The sequence below is a fragment of the Nannospalax galili genome, unplaced genomic scaffold (assembly GCF_000622305.1).
Source record: "Nannospalax galili isolate Female #2095 unplaced genomic scaffold, S.galili_v1.0 scaffold843, whole genome shotgun sequence".
In the NCBI taxonomy this organism is placed as follows: Eukaryota; Metazoa; Chordata; class Mammalia; order Rodentia; family Spalacidae; genus Nannospalax; species Nannospalax galili.
Genome location: NW_008349585.1, coordinates 77,772 through 104,404, shown reverse-complemented (window position 1 = coordinate 104,404; position 26,633 = coordinate 77,772). Strand labels below are relative to the sequence as shown.

At 38.5% G+C, this 26,633-nt stretch overlaps 1 protein-coding gene across 1 annotated transcript in view; it reads left to right on the top strand.

Moving 5' to 3' along the window:
• Positions 1-26,633, top strand: part of Hsd17b4 (hydroxysteroid 17-beta dehydrogenase 4) — a 98,674-nt gene that overhangs the window by 941 nt on the left and 71,100 nt on the right. Inside the window, exons 2-6 of the mRNA XM_008847012.2 lie at positions 2,176-2,229; positions 16,666-16,773; positions 20,684-20,743; positions 24,085-24,106; positions 24,211-24,257. Coding sequence (XP_008845234.1) covers positions 2,176-2,229; positions 16,666-16,773; positions 20,684-20,743; positions 24,085-24,106; positions 24,211-24,257 — 291 coding nt within the window. The remainder of the gene's footprint in view (positions 1-2,175; positions 2,230-16,665; positions 16,774-20,683; positions 20,744-24,084; positions 24,107-24,210; positions 24,258-26,633) is intronic.

The following is a 26,633-nucleotide window of genomic DNA, read 5'->3' as shown; positions in this document are numbered from 1 at the left end:
AGCCGGTGTAAAGGTGCTAACCTTCCTATATTTAAAAATGGAAAATTGTTATTAAAGCAGCCCCATCTTTGAAGGACAGAAAATTAACTCACACCTGCATAGTTGGGTAAGATTTCTCCATGCCAGTGGCTGGCCTCTAATCTTCAGATGTAGGATCTTAACTTGACCATTGATTGCTTACCCGTAGTGCCTTGTATGTAAAGAGGATCTCATGCACCGATTATTATTGAGATAGGGTTTCATGTGGCCCAAGGTGGCCTTGAACTCCTGATTTTCCTGGCTCCACTTCCCAGATTTCAGCATACTGTGTGTGCCATCAAAACTGGGCTTGAATTGTTAGGATTATATAAAAGTCACCAGCACTGGAATTCTGTCATTTCATGTGTACATCCACAAAGTGGATGCTTAAACTGCTATTCAGATAGTTCAGTATTAACTGGTATTCAGGAATAATTTTACCTTTTGCTTTTAATGGAAACAGTGTCCTGCACTTTGTGCTTTAAGTTTCTTTTGACATCAGTACCCAACACGTGCATGCTTACACACACACACAGACACACAAACACACACACACACACACATATATGTATATTTGAACAGGTTAACGACATACTGCATAGTAAATGCCATGCATTCTGAAATTTTCTGTTTTCTATTTTTGAAATAAGTACTGATTATGACCCACCAAATTGATTTTGTGAAACATTAATGAAATATGGCTAGATAATTATGAACTTAGTACCTTCTGCTCATAAGCTGGCTGAGTTCTTATTCACAGTAGATTCAACTCTAAAATAAGTTATTTGGTAATGTCTTCTAACTCTGGAAAACTTTATTTTCTGGTTCTTTTGGGGGCAAGTCTGATTAATTTATCCATCTTAATATATTTGTACACTTACCACTTTATCCTAGAGGTACATTGCCTGTTAAGTTTCTACATTTATCACTGAAATTTGTCAACTAAAATAAAAAAATTTAAAGTTCAAGTTTAAACAATACAAAAATCTTTCATCACTGGTTACTGACCACACAATTCAGTGCTCCAAAGGTAATCACTAATTGCTAGTCTCTGGTATTTGCAAGTAAAATGATTTCTAGTTGATAATTGCATTCTAAAGGTTCTGTGCAGGTTATAGAAATCATATGTTTTAAAAAGGAAAGAATTTAACAGAAGCATTTGGGTTTGAGGCAAGTTTTTAAAAATATTATTATTTTTTTATTTTATGTGTATGAGTGTATTGCCTGCATGTACGCAAGTGCACCTGTGTCACGAAATGCCTGGGGAGGTCATAAGAAGGTGTCAGATTCCCCGGAACTGGAGTTACAGATGGTTGTTAGCCACCATGTGGATGCTGGGAATTGAACCCGGGTCCTCTACAAGAGCAGCAAGTGCTGTTAACCTTTGCACCATCTCTCCAGCCCCTTATTTTTATGTGTATGAGTGCCTTGTCTTCATGTATGTAAGTATACCTGTGGCATGCAGTGCCCTCAGAGGTCAGAAGAGGGTGTTGAATTACCTGGAACTGGAGTTACAGATGGTTGTTAGTCACTTTGTAGGTGCTAGGAACTGAACCAGGTTCCCCTGCAAGAATAGCCAGTGCTCTTAACTGCTGAGCCATCTCTCCAAGCCCTGAGGCAAGTTTTTGGAAAAATATAGAACTTGTCTGCAAAATGAGTCAGATTTTGAATCTGCCTTGGAGCTCTGTTATAGCCCAAGTTGCACAGGTCACCAGGGACCTGAAGGTAGAGAGCTGCCATTTGAAGATTAGGAAACTATATCAAGAGGTTGACTCCTCAGCCACTGTTCTTAAACACCTAGGAAGTCTCAAAAAATTAGCTTCTTAACTGCCAGAGGTCACAGTAAGGTGGCACCTGACTCACTCTACTTTTTATATTTTGTACAGGTGCACCTCATGGTGGAATCCAGCTCACACCTGGCCTTCTAGCAGCCAGGGACAATGCTAGCAAATAGTAGGCAAAATAGGTGTGAAAACATAGTTTTAACCTTTGTAACTTTGTCAAAGCAGAAGAGGGTAGGAGGAGGCTGAGTGTACCAATGAAGACTGTCTTCTACTGTAATTAGTCGCTCACTTATTACTTTAAAATGGGGGTCTAGTTGCATGGACTGAAATAATTATACTAACACTTCAACTTTTTGATTTTGTTTCTGATTAGGATTGGGCCGAGCCTATGCCCTGGCTTTTGCAGAAAGAGGAGCGTTAGTTGTTGGTAAGTTGGTATATTTTTCTCTTGAATTAGTAGCTGTTACAATGTTCATAAGCTACTTTTGTCTGTCACATAATTTGTCAAGGTTTAATTTCATCATTTTTACTTCTGCCAGAATTTTTTTTACACTTTTAATGCTGACTTTTTTTTTTTTTCAAGGTTTACTTTTTTACTCTTTTGTTTTTGAGACATTTAGCTTATGTTGGCCTCAAATGCCCTGTGTAGCTGAGGATGATCTTGAATTCTTGAGCCTCCTGCCTCCATCTGCCAGGTGCTGAGATTATAGGTATTCACCATTATGCCTCACTTAACTTAATTTCTAAAATTACCTTCATAAACATTCTCATTTAAAATAATTGATAAAGATGTATAAGCATTCATTATATAAAAGGAAATTCTTGACTTCAGTCTTTTGGGCTGTAATTTTTGGAGGTAGAAAGTGATCCATTGATAAGATTAAAGGAGAATTCCTGCAAATATATTAGTAAAAGTAAGAAATAATTGAAGTTTGAAGTTTGGAGCCAGGAAACCAAAAAAATATGGATTTATCTATTTTTTTTTAAATGCAACTGAAAGCTTTTTAAAAATTAAAAAATTGAATGCAGATGTATTATTTACTTTTCTGTTGCTGTGATAAAACACCATAATCAAGGGAACTAATAGGAAGAAGAGTTTATTTGAGCTTACATTTCCAGATTCTAGAGGGATTAGTTTCCATCATGATGGGGAAGTGTTGTGAGATGGCCAGAGCAGGAAAATGCTTACATCTTCAAGCAGGCACAGGAAGCAGAGAGCTGCTGGAAATTTGATAGGGCTTAAGCACTCTCAAAGCCAGCCCCCAGTGATTCATTCCCCCCTGCCCAGCAAGGCCACACCTCCTAAAAGCTCCCCAAATAACGCCACCAACTGGGGGCAAAATGTCCAAACATATGGCACCTATGGAGGACATTCTCATTCAAACCATCACAGCAGGGTCTATTATGAGTGTTAGTTTTATGATGGGGTTTGGGACAGTTAGTTTGAAAGATGCTGGATTAAAGAATCCCAGAGGTTTTAGTAGCCTAAATAGTTAGAACTGGCCTGATGTGTTTGGAAGTTGGTGTGGATACATGAGCCAATTTGTCCACAGTTGTGGGGAATGAATGAGCCTTAGGGCAGGGGAGTGTATAGGGCAGAGACTAGGACCTGTTGATATTTTGTAGCATCTTTCCTAGGATAAAATTGTTGGCCCACAGTGACCTCCTAAAATTTGACTTTGTAATAGTTGACAAAGCTATGTATTTCAATCTTTCTTTGCCAGATTTTCTTGAGAATATTTCATGTCCGGGCCTAAAAACACAGGCTGTTACTGTTTTTCTTTCCTTGTGTGCTATTTAATTCTTATTTTTATCTTTGATATTTTTATTTATCACATACCTTTGACTCAACTTTTGAATGTACAAGGATCTTGTTTTATTGTTTCTGTCTTCTAAAGGACCCTAGATTATTTCCTTATTACAGAAAGTACTTTGTTCATTGGTATTTTTATCATTGACACGTTCTTTTCTGGAGGAGGGTCTGTCTGTATGAGATTGGGTGAGTAAATTTCATTTTTTTCTTTTGACTAAGATATAAACTTGTTTCAAGCTAGGCGTGGTGGTCCATTCCTGTAATCTCAGCACTTAGAAGGTGAAGGCAGTAGGGTCAGGAATTCAAGGCCAGCCTTGGCTACCTAGTGAATTCAAGGCTAGCCTAAGCTACATGAAATCATGTCACAAAAAAGTCAAACCAAACAAAATCAACCAAACAAAATCCCACAGAACCCTTTCACCCTCAAAACTCCCAAAAGTTATTTCACAAATCATTTTATAGCAGGCCAGCTTGGGCTATACATTAAGGCTATTTCTCAGAGTACCAAAGGGGAATACATTGCAGTGATAAAATTTAGGCAGATCAGTTTTTCTTCTTTCCATATTGCCTTTGATTTTGTTAGATTCAGATGATGAGTGTTTGAGATCAGAGAAGAGATAAAATGCACAGGAACAATGTTTATTTTTCTCACTGTGTTTTGATGGTCACTGTGGTATTGCAGCAAGTCCCGGCCAAAAGTTCAAGGAGGCAGAATTAAAATATTTCCTAAATCTGCCTTTAGTTTGGTGTTCAAACAGCAGAAATCAGTCTTTGTGAGGCTGCAGAACTCTCTCTCTCTCTCATCTGTCATTATTTTTGAAAGTTTTGAGACAGGCTCTTACTTTGTAGCTCAGTCTGCCCTGAAAGCTGTTATGTAGCCCTGATTGGCATTCAACTTGTGGTCCTCCTGCCTCAGCTTTCCAGTTGCAGGGATTATAAATGTGTACCATCATTGCTGGGTTTGAGACTGCAGAGCTTTTGATCAATAGCTGCCCTTTTTAAACCTGTGTCCTCCTTGTATAGTTTGTGGGCCATGAAGACATTATGTTCCTTCCTAACAAGCACCTTGCTGTACTTTAGCATTTTTCATTCATACATAGACATCCTGCTTCTAGGCTGCAGTGTGTATGGTGACTTCTATGTTAATATTTTCCTGTTCATGATGGTTCAGACTATCTTGTTTCTTGAATAGTGATAAGTCAGATATCCTATCTTAAGAAACAGGGCCTGGAGAGATGGCTTAGTGGTTAAGAGTACTCACTGGCTGCTCTTAAAGAAGACCCAGGTTTGGTTCTCAGCACCCACATGGTGGCTAACAACCACCATAACTTCAGTTCCAGGGAATCTGATGCCCTCTTCTGGCTTCTGGGGCATTACATACACGTGGTGCACATACATATAAACAAAATACTCATACACATAAAATAAAAGTAAATTATATGAAAAAAGAAATAAAGCAGCTTGTTTCTCAACTTATGCTAGGTTGCGATGAGTTCACAGCCTTAAATCTTAATGGCTTATGGTAATAAAGGGTTATCCCATGTTTATTCACCATTCAGCTGTGCCTGTGCTGTGTCCCAGCCGAAGGAACAACGCTTACCTGGAGCATTGCCACTATTGGGTTAGAGGGAACATAATGATGGATCTGTTTAGTGGTTTTTGAAGGTTTTGTTCAGAGGTGGCATGCTACTTCTCAATTTTCTAAAAAGTATTTATTATTTTAATTTTGCGTATGAGTATATTGCCTGTATGCATGTAAGTGCACCTGTGTTGTGCAATGCCTGTGGAGGTCAGAAGAGGGTGTTGAATCCTCTGGAACTGGAGTTATGGACAGTTATCTGCATGTGAGTGCTGGGAATTGAATCCAGATCCTCTGCAAGAGCAGCCAGTCCTCTTAACCACTGAGCCATCTCTCCAGCCCCTCCACTGAGATTTTATTGAGCCAACCCCTCAACCAAGCCTGAAGTTAAGTGCATCATTTAAGATAGTTTCTAATTTCATGTTGCTATGAATGCTGTGCTTTATATTTCATAATAGAAAGTGTGGAATATTTAAATTTGGGTATAAGATTTTCTTTTATTTTAACTAAGATACAAACTTAACTTTTAAACTTGTTTCAAGCCTACTGTGGTGGCACATGCCTGTGATTCCAGCACTTGGGACTTAACATTCTAACAATCTATATTTGATTTTATAAAAATTACATTTTTCAGGGCCGAAGAGATGGCTCTGCAGTTAAAGAGCACTGGCTGCTCTTGGAGAGGACCCTAGGAACCCTAGTGGCTCCCAGCACCCACATGGCAGCTAAGAACTGCCTGTAGTTCTAGTTCCAGGGGATCTGACACACTCTTCTGGTCTCCATGGACATTGTATGACAGGGGTTCACTTATACACATGCATGAAAAAGACTCATACACATCACATAAAAAAATTACATTTTTTTGGGAAGGGCTTGTGCACATATCTGAAGTGCTGCAACCTGATTAGTTCTGAAGTCTCTTCAGAAGATGAGCCATATCTACTTCTCGGAGTAATATTTTATCTTGAGAGCGTGAATGTGAGACAGACTGAGGTCTTCCATCAGAAACCTCTTCTTAGAAGATCAGAAAGTTTTATATTCTTGAACTGGAGAAGTTACACCTTGAGTGAATTAATCTTACGAACTAAGATTGGCATGATTTCTCCATGCTGCAGTTACATGGGAACTGAGTCTTAAATTTCTGTGAGCTAGTAGCAGAGTGTTTAAGCTCTCATATGATCCCGACAGCTGGAAGGCATCGTTGGTGCTGAAAGTGCATTGATTGTACTTGAAATCAGGTGAAGGGTCAAATTCTAAGTGTTGCCTGCTTACATGATCTTGCATCTTCCTTAATTCCTAGTATTATAGTGAGATTAATTACATGAAAGATTAAAGACCTTTATAAAAAGAAGACAAAGGAACCGGTATTTACCTGCTTACTGCACTGGGCACCGTGTCCTAGACCAGGACATAGTTCATTAGAGAACCTTTGCTTCTTTCTTATTGATGAGGCAGTGAAAGTTAAAGGTATTGCTATAGCTTGAATGATGGTGTTGAAACAATCCCAGCTCTACTGAGGTGTGGCCTTCTGAAGAGGGTTAAGTCCTGAAGGCTCTGCCCTCATGAAGGAGATTAGCACCCATCTAAAAGGGTTTAGGGTTGAAGGGAGTGCTCCTTTGTCCTTCTGATTCTGTCAGATATGCCGCAGCCTTTCTCCCCTTTGGAGGATACAGCTGTAGACCATATACTCATTTTTGGGCCTCAACATCTCAATCACCAGAACTGAAAATTTTCTATCTGTGGTGTTTTGTCATAGTCAGGGACCAAGTCAGGGACCTTAATTCAAGATTTTGCTTTCTGAACTGCCCCTGCATTTGAATTCCTTTACATAGATACTTTTGTTGCCAAAGCCCAGCTGCAGGAGATCCTAAAACCTGAGTGGGAAGGGTAGGGAATGAAGGAAAAAAAGACACAGACCCAGAAACAGCTGGGATCAGGAGGACCTGTAGGCTGATGACCAAATGGGCATTTTATTATAGGATAACAATGCTTTTATACCTTGCCTCAAAGCAGGAAAAAAAAAAAACAAAAAAACAAAAAAAAACTACTATAGAAATACAGCACAAACCACAAGTTCCTATGAACCACGCAGTTTCAATAATCAGTTTCGTTAATCACATGTACTGCATCAGCAGTAGCTAAGCAGAACTTTTAAGGCAAAGGCATGTACCTAGGAAGAGTTTCATTTATCATATGTAATTGTATCAGCAGCACCCAAGCAGAACTACTAAGAGAAAGATATGTACCTGGAGACTGGTTATCAGAGACTGACCTGTACAGGCTTATCCCTGGGGTCAGTTAGGACAGGCCTTGCCAATATCCTGTTAGCTGCTTTCCTGGGGCCGAACTGCCTGTGCCTCGACCCTGGATCAGCCAGGATAGGCCTTGCCAATATCTTGTTGGCTGCTCTCTGGGATTGGGGCAGGAGCAAGCAGCCTGTACTTGGCAGCCCTGAATATTCAACTCCCAACACTTTGTAGTCATTCTGGAAAAGATTCCTGTTGAACCAAGATCATTGTGTTTTTCTACCAGTGAAAACAGTTTGATAGGTAGCCCTATGTTTTCTTCTGTTCTCTTGGCAGTCAAGTAGCTTATAAGTAAGGTCCTCAGCAACTGTTAGACTGTGCTTTGATACTTGTCTTTCTCTAACATATATGTAACACACACATACATCACACACACATAACACATACATATATATCACCTTGTTAATTTTGCTTTTTTCCTCTTTTTGAGACAGATGTCATTGTCATGTAGCCTAGGCTTCCCTTGAACACTTGATTCTCTTGCCTCTACCCCACAAGTGCAGGGATTACAGGTATTTTCTATTTAAATCATTTAAAATACTTTTTGGGGGGCCACTGAGATGGCCTAACAGGTAAAGGCTCTTGCTGCCAAATCTGATGACCTGAGTTCATTTCTGAAACCTACATGGTGAAAGGCTTGAATCAACTCTGGTAAGTTGTCCTTTGACCTCAGCATGAGCCCCATAACAACCCTAATAAATAAGTCTAAAAGTACTTTTTGTTAGTACTCAGGATATAAACATAAATAGGTAAAAGTCTCTATTTGGACCATAACTATTCTGTTAGTGAAATATTTTTTAGGGGAGGTGAGAGGTGAAGGATTGAATTCAAGACCTTGTACCTACTAAACACATGCTCCATCTCTATTGGTCTTTACTCATGGCCCAATGAAATGACATTTTTTTCTTTGTGCTGGGATAAGAATGAGGACTTTATGCATCCTAGGCAAGTGCTTTACCACTGAGTCATACTCATAGCCCTGAGGTAATTCTTTTTAAAACACTTTTTGTTATATTTGTTTATTTTACGTGTGTGTATGTTGGGGATGGGGTGCCACAATGTGCATATAGAGGTCAGAGGATAACTTGTGGAAATTGATTCCACCATGTGGGTCTCGGGAGAGAACTCAGGTCGTTAGGCTTGGCAGTAAGCTCCTTTTACTTGCTGAGTCATCTTACCAACCTTTGATATGGTGACAAATCCTTTAATTGAATAGTACGTATTCTGGTTTGTTTCTTCATTGCTGTGACAAAATACTCTGACCACTACCAACTTGGGGAGGAAAGGGTTTATTTAGCTTACCTATCCCGGGTCACAGTTCATCTGGGAGCCCAAGGTAGAAACTCAGGGCAGGAACATGGAGACAGGAGCTGGAGCACAGGCCCTGGAGGAATGCTGCTTACTGGCTTGCTCTCCTGGTCCCTGCTCAGCCTGCTTTGTTATGTAACACAGGCCCACCTGCCCAGGGGTGGCACCACCCACAGTGGGCTGGGCCTTCCCACATCACTCGTCAAGAAGATGCCCCTCAGACATGGCCACAGGCCAGTCCAATAGAGGCAATCCCCGAATTGAGGCTCCCTCAACCCAGGAGTGTCAAGTTGACACTAAAGCTATCCAGCATAGTACATGAACATGTATATATGTAAGTTATGGAGCAATCTTTAAATTATAACACTATGGGACTGGAGAGATGCTCAGCAGTTAAGAGCACTGGCAGCTCTTACAGAGGACCCAGATTTGATACCCAGCACCCACATGGTGGCTAACAACCATTCAGAACTCCAATTCTAGGGGAATCCTACTCCCTCTTCTGACCTCTTTGGGCATTGCACGACATGGTGCACTTACACGCATGCAGACAATGCACGCATACACATAAAATAAAAATAAAATTAAAAAATAAATTATAACATTATTACTCTTAGTAGGTAAGTGGAAAGCCGGGGATTGCTGTATAAACTCCAGTGGAAAGTGCTGTCCATGGTAAATGAAAGCACTAAACTGAGCCCAGACTACAGGCATCTCTGGAGTTAACTAGCAAAAAGTAGGCAGTCTGGTGCAACTTTTGAGCAGGGTCCTGACATTCTTAACAGCTGCTTTGGGAACATGACTCCCACGACAGTGTGGAGAGAGAAGTTGAGTGCAGGCCAGCGACAATGTGAGGCAGCTGCAGCAATCCAAGCCTGAAATGACGCAAAAGGGTCATTAGAAGGACCAGCAGCTCCCCACTGTGCAAACCTTTGGAGCCTGAAGCACCTGGCACAGTGGTCCATACAGAAGAATCCTGATGAAATTGATTTGAAAACCAGATGACTCAGGGACATGCTTTAGTGGGAGAAGGTCAAGAATACCTGGGAGAAGTCTTAACAGCAGAGGAGTGACATGAAGGGGGGATGCCGATGCCAGGGAGATGACTCTCAGCTTGGTTTGTGTATTTTATATAAAGTAAAAGTGAGATGGCTCAGTTGACAAAATGCTTGCCCCTCAAGTATGAGGACCTGAATTGATTCCGAGAATCCACATTTAAAAAAAAAAGCTGGCTGTTGAGGCTGTGGAGATGGCTCAGTGGTTGAAAGCACTGTCCGCTCTCACAGAGGATGTGGGTTTGGTTCCCAGCATCCACACAGCGGCTAACAACTGGCCATAATTCCAGTTCTAGATGATGTGATGCCTGCTTCTGCCTTTGCAGGCATTGTATTACATGTGCGCACTTACATATATTCAGGCAAAATATCCATACACATAAAATAAAAATGAATCAAAAGAAAAGAAGCTGGGGGTGAGGTGGTTCTGGGGAGGTTAGACAAGTGTGTCCAAGTCACAAGTGTGTCACAAGTGTGGCCAAGCTTGCTGGCCAGCCACCTGATCTTTTTTTTCAAGTTTTATTTTATTTTATTTTTATTTTTTTAATTAATTTATTTAATAACCACATAATTAGAAGAAGCATTTCATTACAACAGCATTGATATAGTCATTAACAGTTTCAAGAGCAAAGATGCATCTCTTTCAAAATTGGCTATAAATTTTTAGGTTCACAGTGTTGAATTAATACAGTTATACATTATTGTACTCAATATAAACCCTATAAGACATAAAATTGAATGAGGCTTTAACCTTTTTTTTTACATAATAAACATTTGTTTTAAGGGATACTCTCTTGGTATAGACCCTTGTGCACAGAGTAGGTCATCTAGTCTCAAATTCTTCATTTGTTTGTTTGTTTGTTTGTTTGTTTGTCTTTTTGAGACAGGGTCTCCCTGTAGCCCCATGGTAATGTTTTTCACATCTACTGATTATTAAGGAGAAAATTTTTATGCTTTGAAGAATTATTTTTTTTAATTAAAAAAATTTAATAGCCACATGATTAGAAGAAGCATATCATTACAGCTTTAACGTATTTAGTAACACACTCCAGAGCAAGGATACATCTCTTTCAAAAGCAGCCATGTAACCTTCTTATTAGCCAATGAGAGACCCTCAAAAATCAGTGTACTTCTGCACACACATAAATTACATGTGTACACATACAGACACAAAAGTGAGCTGCATTGACTCAGTTTGTTTAGAGCCCTGACAGCAAGAGACCCAGAGCATGTCAGTCTTTCCTTCTCCTTCTCCCTTTCCCTCTCTCCTCCCCTTCCTTCCCTACCCGTCTCCCTGCTCCGGCTTTTCCTCCTTTTCTCCTTTCCCCTTTTCCTTCTCCCCCCATCTCTGCCCTCCTCTCCCCCTCACTCCTCTCTTCTCTCCTCCCCTCTTTCTTCCTCTCTTGTCTTTTGAGCAGTCTCACAGCCCATGCTAGCCTGGTACTCATGCTGCAGCCAGACTAGCCTGGAGTCTGAGATTGTCCTGCCTCAGCTTCCCTAGTGCTGTGATTACAGGAGTGTCTGGCTTACGTTTCCTAGTACATGCAAGTGATTATTAACTACCTTTAAAGACTCAGAAAATGTTACTGAAAGACAGAGAATGAGAATTAGAACCAGCTTCTGAGAATGGTGGCACACACAGCAAGTAGAATGATTAAGGATAAATCCAGGTTTCTCAGTCAACTTTATATAAAACACTGAAAAACGGGCTGGAGAGATGGCTCAGCGGTTAAGAGCACTGACTGCTCTTGTAGAGGACCCAGGTTGGATTCCCAGCACCCACATGGCAGCTATGAACTGTCCTTAACTCCAGTTCCAGGGGAATCTGACACCTTCTTCTGACCTCCGAGGCATTGCACGACATGGGTGCAACTCACTTACATATAGGCAATACACTCATGAACATAAAATAAAAATAATAAATAAAATATTTTATAAAACACTGAAAAATAGCTCTATGATCTCCATGAAATAGTATTTATGCTCAGATAGGACCTTTACTTCACATTTCAACAAGGAATTTATGATTAATAACACATGAAAAAGAATCCAAATCTTTTTCTTTTAAAGGGACATTTAAAAATATATGAGAAAAACATACTCCAAATAAATTGTGAAATTATAATGGAAAATAGTAAGAAAAGAAATGACCAGGAAGCCATGAAAATAAAGTGTTGGTTCATTAATACCCAAAGAAACGTAAGCTAAAACAATGAGCCACAATTTAGAATTAATTTTTTTTTCTGACAGAAACGATAGCAATATTGTGAGACTGGGGAGCTGTGTATTCTATCAGGTGTGGCTCTGTCTTTAAGATAACTATCATTAGAGACGTAGCCTTTCATCCCAGCACTCCAGAAGCAGAGGCAGATCCCTGTGAAACTGAGGCTAGCTTGGTCTACATGGGGAGTTCCATAACTATATGGATAATTTAGCACTTTATTTATCCATATATTTACTTTTAGATACTTTTTTGGGGGGTAGATCTATGTCTGCTTTAGAATTCTTAGACCCCCGTAAGTTTCCATTGCAGCGATTATTGGAGATTAAGTTTTTAGGAGTACCCTCCTAGCCCCTCCCCACTTGGAATCCTCAGTAGATTGACCAGCTCACTGAGTGATTTCAAATGACAGAAATAGGAAAAAAATTGCCTAAGGGGGGAAAAAAACTTCCAGGGATATGAACTGAAAATTTGTTTGGTTGTTTGTTTTGTTTTATTGAGATAGGATCTCATGTAGTCCAGGCTGGTCTAGAACTCACTGTGTAGCTGAAGATAACCTTGAACTCTTGATCTTCCTGCCTCTTGCCTCCACCCAAGTGCTGGGATTTCAGGTGTGTGCCACTGCACCTGCCCTTTGAACTTGATTTTTAAAATGGAGAATTTAGAAACATATCACACTTTGAGAAATCATGGTGGGTCCAACTGAGAACATTTTATCCTTACCTGTGGTAATCTTTCCATGCCTGTTTTAAACCTGAGTGGAGCAGCCTCCTCAAGGAGTACCCACCTTAAGCAAATGCAGTTTTTCTTTTTCTTAGAGGAAATGTTGATTTCTTTTAAGGCTGAGTAGCTTGCTGGAGGCATTGAGAGGAACAAAGTTCTATTGCCATGGAAAGTCCAGGTTCTTCCCTGCACTTTGTCATTTGATAAGATCTGAGTCTGGGCTCAAGTTTTCCAAACTCTTTTTTCATCTCTGAACACAGGACTGGTTGTTATTGCCAATCTCTAAAAAACTGTGCATGTTAAATGTATCAGTTTAATAACTGTCAAAAATTAAGTATATACATACTAATATTAGATTGTTTGGTTTATTATTACTGATACCACTGCTAGATATTTCACCATTATCAAAGTGGCCACTGTGTTCCATAGTGTGACCACAATTCTTTTTCTATATGATTACAAATAATCTTTTTATGTAGTTATTATTTTTTGTTATTTTTATTTCATGCATATGAGTGTACTGCCTGACAAGTGTTGTGCAATGCCCGTGGGTCAGAAGAGAGTGTCAGATTCCCTGGAGCTCAAGTTATGGATGGTTGTTAGTCACCATGTGGTGCTAGGAACTGAACCCGGGTACTCTATAAGAGCAGCCAATGCTCTTAACTGCTGAGCCGTCTCTCCAGCCTCCAAATAATCTTTTAAAAAACATTATTGCTTTCCAAGGCATTCAGGACTTTTCTACTTTAATTCCTGTGATTTAGCTCTGGTGATTGAATGAATCTGTTAGTTTAGCCCTCTAATGTAGAGACTTTTTAAAAATTTCTGTTCTGATATTGCTTACTATATGTAGTTTTTCTCAAATTATTTATCCAACCTCAAGTGCTCATGTATTTGGTTGTACTTTATAAAATTTCCACTTGGGGGTAGTGTTTCATTGCACACTCAAGCAATTCTTTCTTCACTTAAAATGGTGTATTTGTCAATTTGGTTTTGAAATTTCCTGTGCTTCTTTGAAAAGAATCATAAAAAACTCTTAGTTACTTGTTTGAAAATTATGATTATTTTTAACTGGTTGTTTTATGCCATTTGAATAATTACCTAGAAATGACTAATTAGTAGTAATTCAGTCTTCAGCAAATTGATATTTTTCATCTCTTTAGAAGGGGTAATGTAAACCTGCTTATTATATGCATCTTTACAGAATTTCTTATTTTCAGTAAGACTGGTAATGTTACTTGATTAAGAAAAAAATATAGCCCTGTCTAAATTTTAGAAAACTCAGTTCCTTAAAAAAGAAAAAAGCAGGCATGAAAACATGTTCACCATAGCTGGTTTTAGACACTGGCTTCTTTGCTGTGTCCTCCCTTTACCTTCTTAGCTACCTAATTATACCTTGAACCCTACTTCAATTCAAAAGACCATTTTTCTTCAGAAAAAAAAAATCTTGGTACTCATCAATCTGAAAGACTTAAATTTTAGTATATAACCCTATATCATTTATAATTAGTAATTTGTTATTATGACATTCTCAAAACCACAAAATAACTTTACAAATAGTACCATTTCATAAAATCATGTAGCCATCCTACAAAAATGAACCGTTTATAAAAACAATTCTTTGTCCCAAATATTTTTCTTAAATTCTGTTTTTCTAAGTTACTTAGCATTGACCTGTGTGTTTTCATTAGTTTTTACATGTTATTTTATAGATTTTTGTCTTAAATTATTGTGTGAACCAAGTTTGCTATTTGTTGCTGTTACCTGGTTATTTTGACTTTGACACACACTTGATGCTATGGCCTGTCATATACTTTCAGTATGTTTGAAATTCTGAGGGTGAGCATCATTCTTATGCATTTATATGTCCCCTGTAGATGTTCTTGAAAATAGTCAATGTGCAGTTGATGTTAGTAATTGCATAATTGAATTTAGGGAGATAGTGCAGATTTACTTGCTAAACATATAAAGATGGAACCTTTAAACTGAAAATGTTGTTTGGTATATACTTTTTGTCCTCTTTTAACAATTGTTTTTCTTTCATTCTAGATCATGACAGTGTGTCTTATGAAAATTTACAAGTGTTCTCTGCCTAGTGTGGTTTAAACATACTTTTTTCGTATCACCATTCAAGTAACAATGGTTTTATTGACAGAGAAAATATTTTATATTGTGTTTAATATCTTTATAATTTTTTTTTATTCTAGAAAGAACACTTGAAGTAAGAGCTAACCTTAATTTTGAGTTTATAGTACACTATTATTATAGGTACTATATTACATGGTAGATGTATCTAACTGTAGTCATGTTGCATAATTGAAATTTTATGCCCATTAAAACTCCCTAATTCCAATTTCTCCCATTTCCTGGTACCTATCATTCTATTTTTATGATTCTATGAGCTTGACTAGCCCAGAAAACCACATCTAAGGGTGCCATACAGTATTTGGTTTCTGGCTGTCTGTCTTTACCTAGCAGTGTCTTTAGGGCTTATCCTCTTTGTCCATTTGCTCGCTGTGAACATTTAGGTTGTTTCTGTACCTTACCTGTGTGACTGGTGCTGCAATGGATGTGTGAGTGCTAATAGCTCTTCAGTATTTGAAGAGAGTTTCTATTGATTTTTGTTTTGATTTCAGTTCTTTTGGATAACTGCCTTTAAATGAAATTACTGGATCATTGGTCATTTTCATTTTTGGTCTGTTAACATATTAACTGTATATGTTCATAGGGTTCAATGTAGTATTTTCACATATGCGTAAATATGCATCTGTCATGTCTACCTTGCTTCCAGGCTAGCTTCCTTTCTCCCTCTTCCATTCCTAGTAATCACTGAGTCATTTAAAAAAATATTTTGTGGGGCTGGAGAGATGGCTCAATGGTTAAGAGCACTGGCTGCTATTGCAGAGGACCTGGGTTTGATTCCCAGCACACACATGGCAGTCAAAAATATTTTATTTTTATTTATATTATTTTTAGTTTATGTATATGCATGTATTGCTTACATGTAGGTAAGCACACCCGTGTCGTGCAATGCCTGCAGAGGTCAGAAGAGGCTGTCACATCCCCTGGGACTGGAGTTACAGACAGTTGTTAGCTGCCATGTGGGTGCTGGGATTCGAACCTGGGTCTTCTGCAAGAACAGTCAGTGTTCTTAACCACTGAGCCATCTTGCCAGCCCTATTATTTTTATTTTTCATGTATATGAATGTATTGCCTGAATGTATGTAAGTGCACTTGTGTTGTGTAATGCCCATGGAGGTAAGAAGAGAGTGTCGGATCCCCTGGAACTGGAGTTACAGACAGTTGTTAGCTGCCATTTTTCCAGCCCCTCATTGGGTCATTTTTATGCCCTCTTTTTTTAAAGTTGCCAGAAATCTCTGTATTGTTTTTCTATGTATTTGCTTTTGAAGTGATGTTCAACCTCTCTCTCTCTCTCTCTCTCTCTCTCTCTCTCTCATCTCTCTCTGTCTCTGTCTCTGTCTCTTTCTGGGCTAAGTCATCTTTTCTTCCCCAAAGAGGAAAAACATATTGAAAGTGAACATTTCATGATATGAACCTGGGTTTAAGAATTTTTGCTCTTTATATCTATGTTTTAGACTTTGTGGTGGTTGTCATTTCGTGGTACTGGAGATCAAATATGGGCCTTTGCGCATTCTGGACAAGCACCCTGTGATAGAGCTACATTCCCAGCCGTGAGGCGTGTTTGACCATACGTACTTTAGCTTGTGTTTAGTAAGAACGGTGATAGTGTGGGTGGAAATTGGCAGATGATTGAAGAAGCATGCTAATAATTTGGATTTTATATCTAATGTGTATTTGGAAGATCTGAAGATTTAATTGTTGTTTGTTCTTGCATTGCAGTGAATGACTTAGGAGGAGATTACAAGGGAATTGGTAAAGGCTCCTCAGCTGCTGATAAGGTTGTTGAAGAAATACGAAGGAAAGGTGGAAAGGCAGTGGCCAATTATGGTATGGCATTTAATGGACATATATTATTTATTTTCATTCTAATAATGGAAATTGTTCACATTAGTAATCTTTGAAGAACTATATTAGCATTCACTATAACTGTGAAATTAGATTTTATTCAAATCTGCCAAACTTCTTGAGTACATACTTTTTATAGTATGTGAGAATTTTCTAAATGTTTGATGCTTATTATTTTACAAACTAACCTTTGTTCTGAAACTTATTTCATTTTCTTTAATGAGTACCTGATGTAATCAGTAAGTTGGTACAGGTATGGTTATGTTCCTAACAGGTCTATTTGAATTAAAAGGCCTTATATATTTCCACAGAATGATTTTTTTGTTCTTCTTAAAGTTGCTTTTAAAGGGTTCTTACAGCATATTGTGTTAAGTAGAGAATGCCCCTTTTCTGTGTAGGCCACCATGTTCTGTTGTGCACAAGTAGTCACTACTATATGTAGCTTTAGCTTTGCAAAAACTCAGGAGTCAAATATTAAGTACAGCCATGAAAAAAATGCAGATACAGGGGCTGGAGAGATGGCTCAGCGGTTAAGAACACTGGTTGTTCTTGCAGAAGACCCGGGTTCGAATCCCAGCACCCTCATGGCAGCTAACAACTGTCTGTTCCAGTCCCAGGGGATCCTACAGGCTCTTCTACACATAAAATAAAAATAATAAATAAAATAAAATAAAATACAGATACAGCATTTGATGTGCTGGTAGTATTGTAAGGAAGCTTGTTGAGTAGATTCACTTTTTAAAAAATTTTAATTAATATTTTTATTTTTTTCAGATATTAAGGAAGTTAACACTTCGTCCTTGATTACACACATTCCTAGGCTGTTACCTTTGCTTATAGCACTTATCTAGTTAGGAAAAATTTCATATTTATGCTATGAGGTTTAGCAATATTTTTTCTTTATGATTTAATCTTTTTTGCTTTTAGGTCCCAGCTAGAGAGGAATTTTGGCTTAAACCTTCTACAGGGGAGTGTGTTCCTGTGATAGTTTTATTATTTTATGGATTTATTTGATATGTACAGTTCTGAGTCTGTGGCATTTGTCAAGGTGCACAATACCAGTTCAGAAGGTCTCTGTTAGTTCATCTGCTTTCTGCCATTTGGGTCCAGTCTTCAATTCTTTTATGAATGAGACTAAAAACCCTCTAGGGGACCCTCTTTCCCCCGTTTCAGTACAGGCCAAAACTATGGACATATGGTGTCTTACTTTAATTAAGAGACAAAATGACCTACAGTAACAGTATATGAAGGTGCTTTGCAGACAAAAATAGACTGGCACCATCCTTTGAAATATTCTGGAAAAAATATCATTTTGTACCCTTCGTATGTTCAGAATGTAGCACTATCAGAGACCCTCAAAAATTTTTTTGAGTAGATATACTTTTAAAAAGTTAGTGGTTACTGATAAATGACTTTCCTATAGAGCCAGACTGTTTTTGTAGGCCAGAGATAAAATTAGATTGACTTCATTTTGAAATTTTTGGAGAAAGGAAATAGGTTATGATTTGTGTTGATTAATTGAGGGAATAGTGAGATGTTCACGATCTTTTCTCCACGTTGGTTATTTAGCAAAAATGTTTCACCTCTGTTTTTAATTTTTACAAAAACTTTACTGAGACTTTCATACATGCATATAAGGTTTTTTGAGCAAATCCATGCCCACTCCCTCCCCTCCAACATTCTCCCCTCTGAAGAGGTAATCCTAAAATCTTTCAAGGGTTAGATACAAACTCCCAAATACTTTTGTCATTTTTGGCCTTGAACAGAGTATGTTGCTAACAGGCCCAAGGACATTTTGACTTTTAGCCAAGAAACTGGCTACATTTCTTTGGGGTCTTTTTACCCTAACTGCCTAGCCAATTCCTCCCTCCTATTCTTATCACTCCATCCTCTGAAGGGGTTACCCAAATTGCCAATAGGGAATAGGGATGCTGACTGCTCTGGCTTCTTCCATGCTGAACAGGGATGCAGGGTGAGGCAATTGGAATTACCCCTTCAGTGAGTCTATCTAAAAGACTCCCAAATTGTATAACTCATGTCTCTAAGGGGAAAAGAAAGTCCTTGAATCATGAATAGGAGATGTGAAGGAGAAGTAAAGGCAAGAGTAATTAGCATTACAAGTTCTAGACAGGGAACTAGAAAAAAATGTGAACAGGGCAATTTTCAAATGTTCATATGAGAGTCCATTGGAGTTTCTTGACAAGGTCTTCCAAAAGCATCCCTTTTGAGGTTCTTCCTCATTTTTCTTTTGTCTTCCAAGCCTGGACTAGTTGGCTGGGAAGAGTGGCTGGATACTCAGTTGAGGGTCCAGTGACCCTGCTTGGCACTCCTTTAATGAATGAGCACAACTGTCAGCAAGCCCAATTGCTTTCACCTCTTTTTAAACTTTAGCATTCTAAAAACGTATAAGGATGAAAATCCTAGATTCCTGCCTTCTGTTCGCATTTGCACAGTCTGTGTCAATAAGCGTTCACTCCAGGCAGTGGCCCTTTCATGCTTTCCAAGTGTGGAAGGCTTTAACAGGAGATTAAATACTCAGCATCTATTGGCAGGGCTGGGCAGGCAAGGGACAAGGAAGCCATGTACCCTGTAACAGATCCTCACCTGGATGAGCCCTCAATCTTACATATGAAGCCTGTACATGGTATTGCTTACATGCAGCTGTCTACAGACTGAGCATCCATGACAAAAAAGTCAGAAATAAAAAATGCTCCATAACCCAAAACTTGATGAATACCAACCTGTTGCAGTAAGTAGAAAATCCCGTAATTGACCTTAGGTGTCAAGGTGTAGTCCTGACATAGGCACAGTTTAATATTTGTATGCAATTACCTATTACCTTTAGGCTATGTGTATATGTGTATAAGGTATTCATGACACATGAATTAATGCTTTGCTTAGAGGTGGGTTCTGCCCCAAGGGTATCATTATGTATATGCAAATACCCCAGAACCCCTGAAATAAAAGATCAGAAACACTGAATACTTTTGTACTTCTGGTCCAAGCATTTTGGAAAAAGGCTGTTTAGTATGATTTTTTTTTTTTTTTTTAAAACAAAACGAAACGAACAAAACAAAACAGTGTCTCATTGTGTAGCCCAGGCTGGGATTTGAGACACACCTGCCTCAGCCTTCCCAAGTTCTTTGATTATAGGGATGTACCACTGCACCTGGCCTCAACCTGTATCTCTTATTGACTGTATGGATCCCATGGAAGGGACTGACAGCATTTCTTGGATCTTCCTTTGTGAATGAAGAGCATATGGAGGAGGCAGTGACATGGTGAATTAACAGCAGACCATTTGACATACAACTGTGGAATTTTAAGCCTTGCTTTGGGGCTGACCAACTGAATGTGACAAAACCACAGCACTCTGATGAACTTTACTTTTGGTAGTTAGTATTGTGAAAAATAGGTTTGTATCCTACATGTAGTTGTATAATAATGAATATACTTTTGTGTATTAAATATGTATTCCATCTCTCCCAAATCTTGATTTATCTCAAAGGTGAAATGCCTGTGTAGTTACATAAAGGTAAATATAAATTAAATTATTTGCCTGTCATGCTTGCCATACTTTGAACACCCAGTAGCCCCCTATATAATTATTGTACAGTATGAAAATAGGACTTTTCCATCATCATAAGAATTTATATTGGACATTGCCACCTTAGTTAGTATTTGTCAGGCATTCATCCTGTTCTATCCTTATTTTGCTGGTCATTGAATTGTCTGGCAGAAAAATTTCTTTGGTAATATTCATTGCTATGTGCCTTTTTTGAGCTTAGTTCTGTTGGATGAATAGTGTCACTCATGTGCTCTGAGCCTCAGAAGTTAGAAGTGGTATATGAGGGAGCTTATTGAAGTCTTGCACTAATTTCTCTTCCCTCAGATTCAGTGGAAGCAGGAGAGAAGCTTGTGAAGACAGCGCTGGATACCTTTGGCAGAATAGGTGATGCTCTTTTGCATTTTTAGTTTGTCTGATTTCTGTTGCTGTGATAAAACACCCTGACAAAAAACAACTTCAAGGAGAAAGGGGCTTATTTTAGTTTACAATTCCGGGTTACAGTCCATCATTCTGGGTATGTCAAGGCAGGAACAGCTAGTCACATCACATCCACTGTCAAGTGCAGAAATGAACATGCACATGCTTGCTTGCCTGCTTGCCCACAGCTGGATTTCTCCACTCTCACACAGTTCCGGGTCCCCTGCCTAGGGGATGGTGCTGCCAACAGTGGGCTGGGTCTTCTCACACCAGCTAAATTAAGACACCCCCCCCCCAGACATGCCTACAGGTCAACCCAATGTAGACAACCTCTCATTGAGACTCCCTTACCAGGCAATTCTAGGTTATGTCAAGGTGACAGTTAAAGCTAATAGACATGGTCCTAGAGCATCTCCTACCTTCCTAATAAAATATTTGTGAATTCACATTTGTTTAGTGAACAAATCTCTTTTTCTTAATAATTGAAGGTTAGAATTTATTTTATAGTTGATTTACCCTACCTTATTCTGTAATGGACTTGAGGTAATGATATTGTTGACATATATGTGCTTAGTTTATTTTTTAGTTTTTTTGCACTTTATGTAAGTAAAAAATTGTTAAGTATTTGCTCTGTGCTCTTTTGATTAGAATTCAAGTAAGTCTCAAACACATTTATACGATTAATCAGTTTTTGGTGATAGTGGACTGTATGGATTTTTTTAAAATAATGGTGATCATTTGGGTTAAAACAATTTGCTATCTTACAAATTCAAAAGACTTTTATAGAAGAAAGCTCTTCATTTTTATGATGCACTGTGTAGTCCTTATTCTCTAGATAACCCCCCTGGTTTAGTCCCACACATTCTTTTTTGATTATAATATGATTCAAAAATTTTTTGAGATTTTCATACATGAATATTGTATTTGCATTATTTTCATCCCTCCCAGTCCCTCTAACTCTCCCATGTCCCTCCCTCCCACACACTCACAATTTCTTGTCCTCTTGTTTGTTATAGCGATACACACACACACACACACATACACACACACACACACATATATATATATATAAATGCACTGAGTGCATTTAGTGGTGCTCATGTGGACCTGTGTTTAGGGCTGCCCACTTGGGATTAGATAACCTCTTGGGGGCTAGTCCCTGGAGAAAACTGATTCTCCCCCCTGAGCATCCATTGATTGCTTGTAGCTCTTCAACTTGAGGTGGAACCCCAAGTCCTACACATTCTTACTGAAAGTAATGAATTGTCAGATGGACACATAGCAAGTAAAACCAGTATGTTTGTAGTATGAAAAACATTCCTTTTGGTAAATTGAATGTATACCCTTCTTTGTTTAGCATATTTGTTGTTTTAGTTAGGTTTGGTTGGGTCATAAGACTCAGCATGTCATTGGACAGGAACAGAAACTACAAAGATGTGAAGTCAAAGAATGGAAACAACCATGGGATTCTTATGGCTGAATCTTTACTTTCTTTTCATAGTGAGATCACAAACATTTACCATAATAGGGCATTCGTTTTTAACTTTAATTTTTTTCTTTGATTTATTTTCAAAAACAAATTTTTGAGACAAGATCTCATGTGCTACAAGCTGGCCTCAAACTTGCTCTGTAGCTGAGGCTGGCTGTCCTCTCTTGATCCTCCTGGCTCTGCCTCCCAAGTGATGGGGTTACAGGCTTGCATTACCATACCCCACTTGCTGAGTGACTTTCTGCATTTCTGAGCCTTTGATTGTTGAGGAGCAGGAAGTTAAATACAAGCTGGCTTATGGTTGAGTCTAAGTCCTCATTCACTGCAGAAAGTAGTGCAATAGCTACTTCTGTAAGCTGAGAGAATTTTGGTAGAAGATAGAGGAAATTTAAATGTGTAAGTTTGAGAGGAAGGCTCTGGTAAAATATGATTGTGCTTTTATAAGTCAATTTTTTTCAGTATAGCTACAAAATTTTGTTTTGATAGCATTCTTGTATTTACTTTTTTGTGGGGGTGGGTTTAGAAAAAACGATTAAAAAATTGGTTTTTCTGGGCCAACTGTATAGCCTTAAACCCCCAAAAGGAAAGTATAACCAAAGATTAAAGGGGCCAATATAATTTTTTAAGAGTCCATATGTATAGCTAAAGGCTACACAACAAGCAACAATGCCAGATAGGAGATACCTTCTTTTGAGTTGTTGGCCAGGGTGGCCCAAGGGATTCCCAGATAGTAACCCAGCATAGAACTGGGAAAATGAACAGCAGACCCCAATCTTATCTAAGGAATATCGACAACCGATTGCTGCTAGATGGACAACTGACCTTCCTAAAACAAAGACCTCTAGATAGGCTGACTAGATTCACCAGATGGACAAGTAGTGGGGAACGGCTGGGGGTGCCGACAACACAGCAGATAGTAGCAGGGATAACAGAGTATAAGGGCTCTAGAGGGGGAGGGAGTCTATGGGAGGGTGCCATCTGGGAAGTGGGTGTATAGTTGAATAAGATGGTTTGGGATGTTCTGTGTGATATACACACACACACACACACAGAAACAATCAACAAATTAAAAATGAATTATATTTGAGGAGGAAGCATAAAAATTTATGTCATGCTAATTGGTAGAGGTGATAAACAGTACCATTGAAATCTACCTGACGACTTTATAGACATACACAAGAACCAAGGATCCAAGGGCAACTGATTATGACTAGTAATAATCAGATACATACAGATTAGAGACGCATGCGCCAATATCTCAGCATTATTAGCAAAAACAGTGAGTCTTTGTGTAAGAAACAGTATGTTTTAAAATGAAATGGAGATCTTTTTTAAAGGTTAAAAACTCATTCAATTTTATGTCTTACAGGGCTTATACTGAGTTCAGTATTGTATAACTGTATTAATTCAACAGTGAACCTAAAAATTTCATAGCCACTTTTAAAAAAGATATATCTTTGCTTTTGAAACTGTTGAGTATGTTAAAGCTGTAATGAAATGCTTCATATAAAAAATTTTATTTATTTTATGTGTATGTGTGTATTGCCTGCGTGTAGGTAAGTGCACCGGTGTCATGCAATGCCTGCAGAGGTCAGAAGAGGCTGTCGGATCCCCTGGGACTGGAGTTACGGACAGTTGTTAGCTGCCATGTGGGTGCTGGGATTTGAACCCGGGTCTTCTGCAAGAACAACCAGTGTTCTTAACTGCTGAGCCATCTCTCCAGCCCAGAAAGAACAATTTTTAAATAAATGTCAGTTGTAAGCAAATGCAAATTACCATGCTTGCTTTTATGACTTGTAACTTCTTTTCTTAATTGTAGATGTTGTGGTCAACAATGCTGGGTAAGTTTATTTTTAATTTTAATTTTTAGTAAAGTGCATGTAGCTGTTTTTATCAGTGTCTATCTTACCTTTCTTCCTGACCTTCCATATTGTCAATGTTTTAGAATTCTGAGGGACCGTTCCTTTGCTAGGATAAGTGATGAAGACTGGGGTAAGTTGTTTCTCTTGTTTTTGTGAAATATAACTATCCATTTTGTCTTTTAATATTTGATACATATGTACATTTAGGGAAAAACTGGCTTCTATTTGATACTAATATAAATGAGTATACTCTGCATTTAAATTGACTGTATAGTTGGAAATATCCCATTTTTTAAACATTTGTTACATTAAAAAATGTCATTTGTAGAAGTTACCTAAAGCAATGTTATTTCTTGCAATGTTTCTCATTTTTGTGACAGGTTGTTAGCATTATCTAGCATTATTAACTGTCAAATAGCCTTTGCTTACCCTGTTTTATCTAGCTGTGTGCTGCTTTTGCAAGAGCAGATCAGGATAGGGAAGAGTCTAGGGCACTAACAATTTAAAACAAAGATATAAGAAGAGGGCAGGACAAAACCTGGATGTTGGTAAATGGGAAGGCTTTCATATCTTTCCTCCCTTTGGAGAGGCTGAGTTTATGCAGTCAGTAAAGCACACCTGTGGTTTATTTTGCTTTTGCTCCTGTTTGCGGTTATTTACATTGGCCATCACAAGTTAAACAAACTAATGCCTGAAGTAGTGGCACACGTAGCCCCTGAGGTGAGGTAATTAAGTCATCCCTAGTAGTTTTACTTCTGCCCCATGAAGTTCTTTTGAAAGAAGCACAATATCCTTTGACTTGGAATTAAGCAAAGGAGAGCTTTTCCTTTTGAGACAGCTGGGAAAGGAACCTGAGAAATAAGATTGGCTGGCCACTGGGTCCTTCTTTGTAACTCTGAAGGGATTGGGGCATTTCCTTCTCTGATTCCATCCTTCTGAGTCCACCACTCCTTACTGCTCCTTTGTTTTTGCTTCCATTCTCACTTTCTTCTAATACACATATGAAAACATTTTTGAAGACCCAGAATGAAGCAAAGCAAGTAAGAATTATTAAAACCTGGACATTAAATCTGGAGTTGTTTATTTAAGCAGTGTTTCTTAAGTGGGCTACTCATTAGATTGAAGTCTTTGAAAACTGGTCCCCTCTAAATAGATGAGCCATTGGAGTTGATGATTATGCTTTGACTGTATTTAGTGCCAGTTGTATGTGTAAATTCTTGGGTATTTATTTAGCTATGTATTATAACTTTTGATTTATTATTATTTTTTAATGTGTATGAGTGTTTTGCCTGCATGTGCGTAAGTGTTCCATGTGTGGGCAATACCCACAGAGGCCAGAAGAAGGTTTTAGATCCCGTGGAACAGGAGTTATGGACAGTTATTAGCTACCATGTGGGTGCTGGGAATGGAACCCAGGTCCTCTACCTCTGGAAGTGCAGCCAGTGTTCCTAACAGCTGAGCCATCTCTCCAGCCCCATAGATATTTATTTTTAATGCATATGTGCAGGTGCATGTGTGCATATGTGTGTGGAGCCCAGAGAACAGCCATGGGTGCTCTCCCAAGGAAGGTCATCTACTTTCTTTAAAACAGTATCTCTCATTGTGTGGCGCTCATTAATTAGAACAGACTGTCTGGCCAGCAAGCCCCAGGTATCAATCTCTACCTCCTCAGCACAGGGATTACAAACATGTACCACCACGTCTGACTTTTTTACATGGCCCCTGGGCTCTAACTCATGCTTACATGGCAAGCACTTTGCCAATGGGCCTATTTTCCCCACACACACTTATATCAGGGAGAGTAGTCAGGAGTTGGTTTTGCAATGCTTGGTACATGTTCAAGTGAAAACTATTGACTGACCTATTTCCCTGCCTTCTTGGGTATTTATATTAGCAAATTTTTATATAGAGTAGGCATTAATTAAATATGGCATATTTAGTTGTGTACAAGGATTATAATAATTTTATAATTTTTTTGAGAAACTGCTTGGTATGGGTATGAACCATTGATTGGTAGCATAATTGTAGCAGAAGCACAGCCATTACTAAGAGAAGGATGTCATAAATGCTAGGCATAAAATGACTATCTTAATTTTTAAAAAATTTATTGAGATATACACACAAAAAAATCAACAAATTAAAAAAACGAGTTATATTTCAGGAGGAAGCATAAAAATTTATGTCATGTTAGTTAGTAGAGGTGATAAAGATTACCGTTGAAATCTACCTGAGGACTTTATAGACATACATAGGTGCTAAGGATCCGAGTGCAACCGACTATGACTAGTAATAATCAGATACATACAGAGTAGAGATGCATGCGCCATCATCTCAGTAGTGTTAGCAAAAACAGTGAGTCTTTCTGTAAGAAACAGTATATTTTAAAATGAAATGGAGATCTTTCTTAAAGGTTAAAAACTCATTCAATTTTATGAGGACTTTTAAGTTGGACTAAGTGCATTTTGCGTTATGACATGACCATGAACCTCTGGGGGCTAGGGAGTGG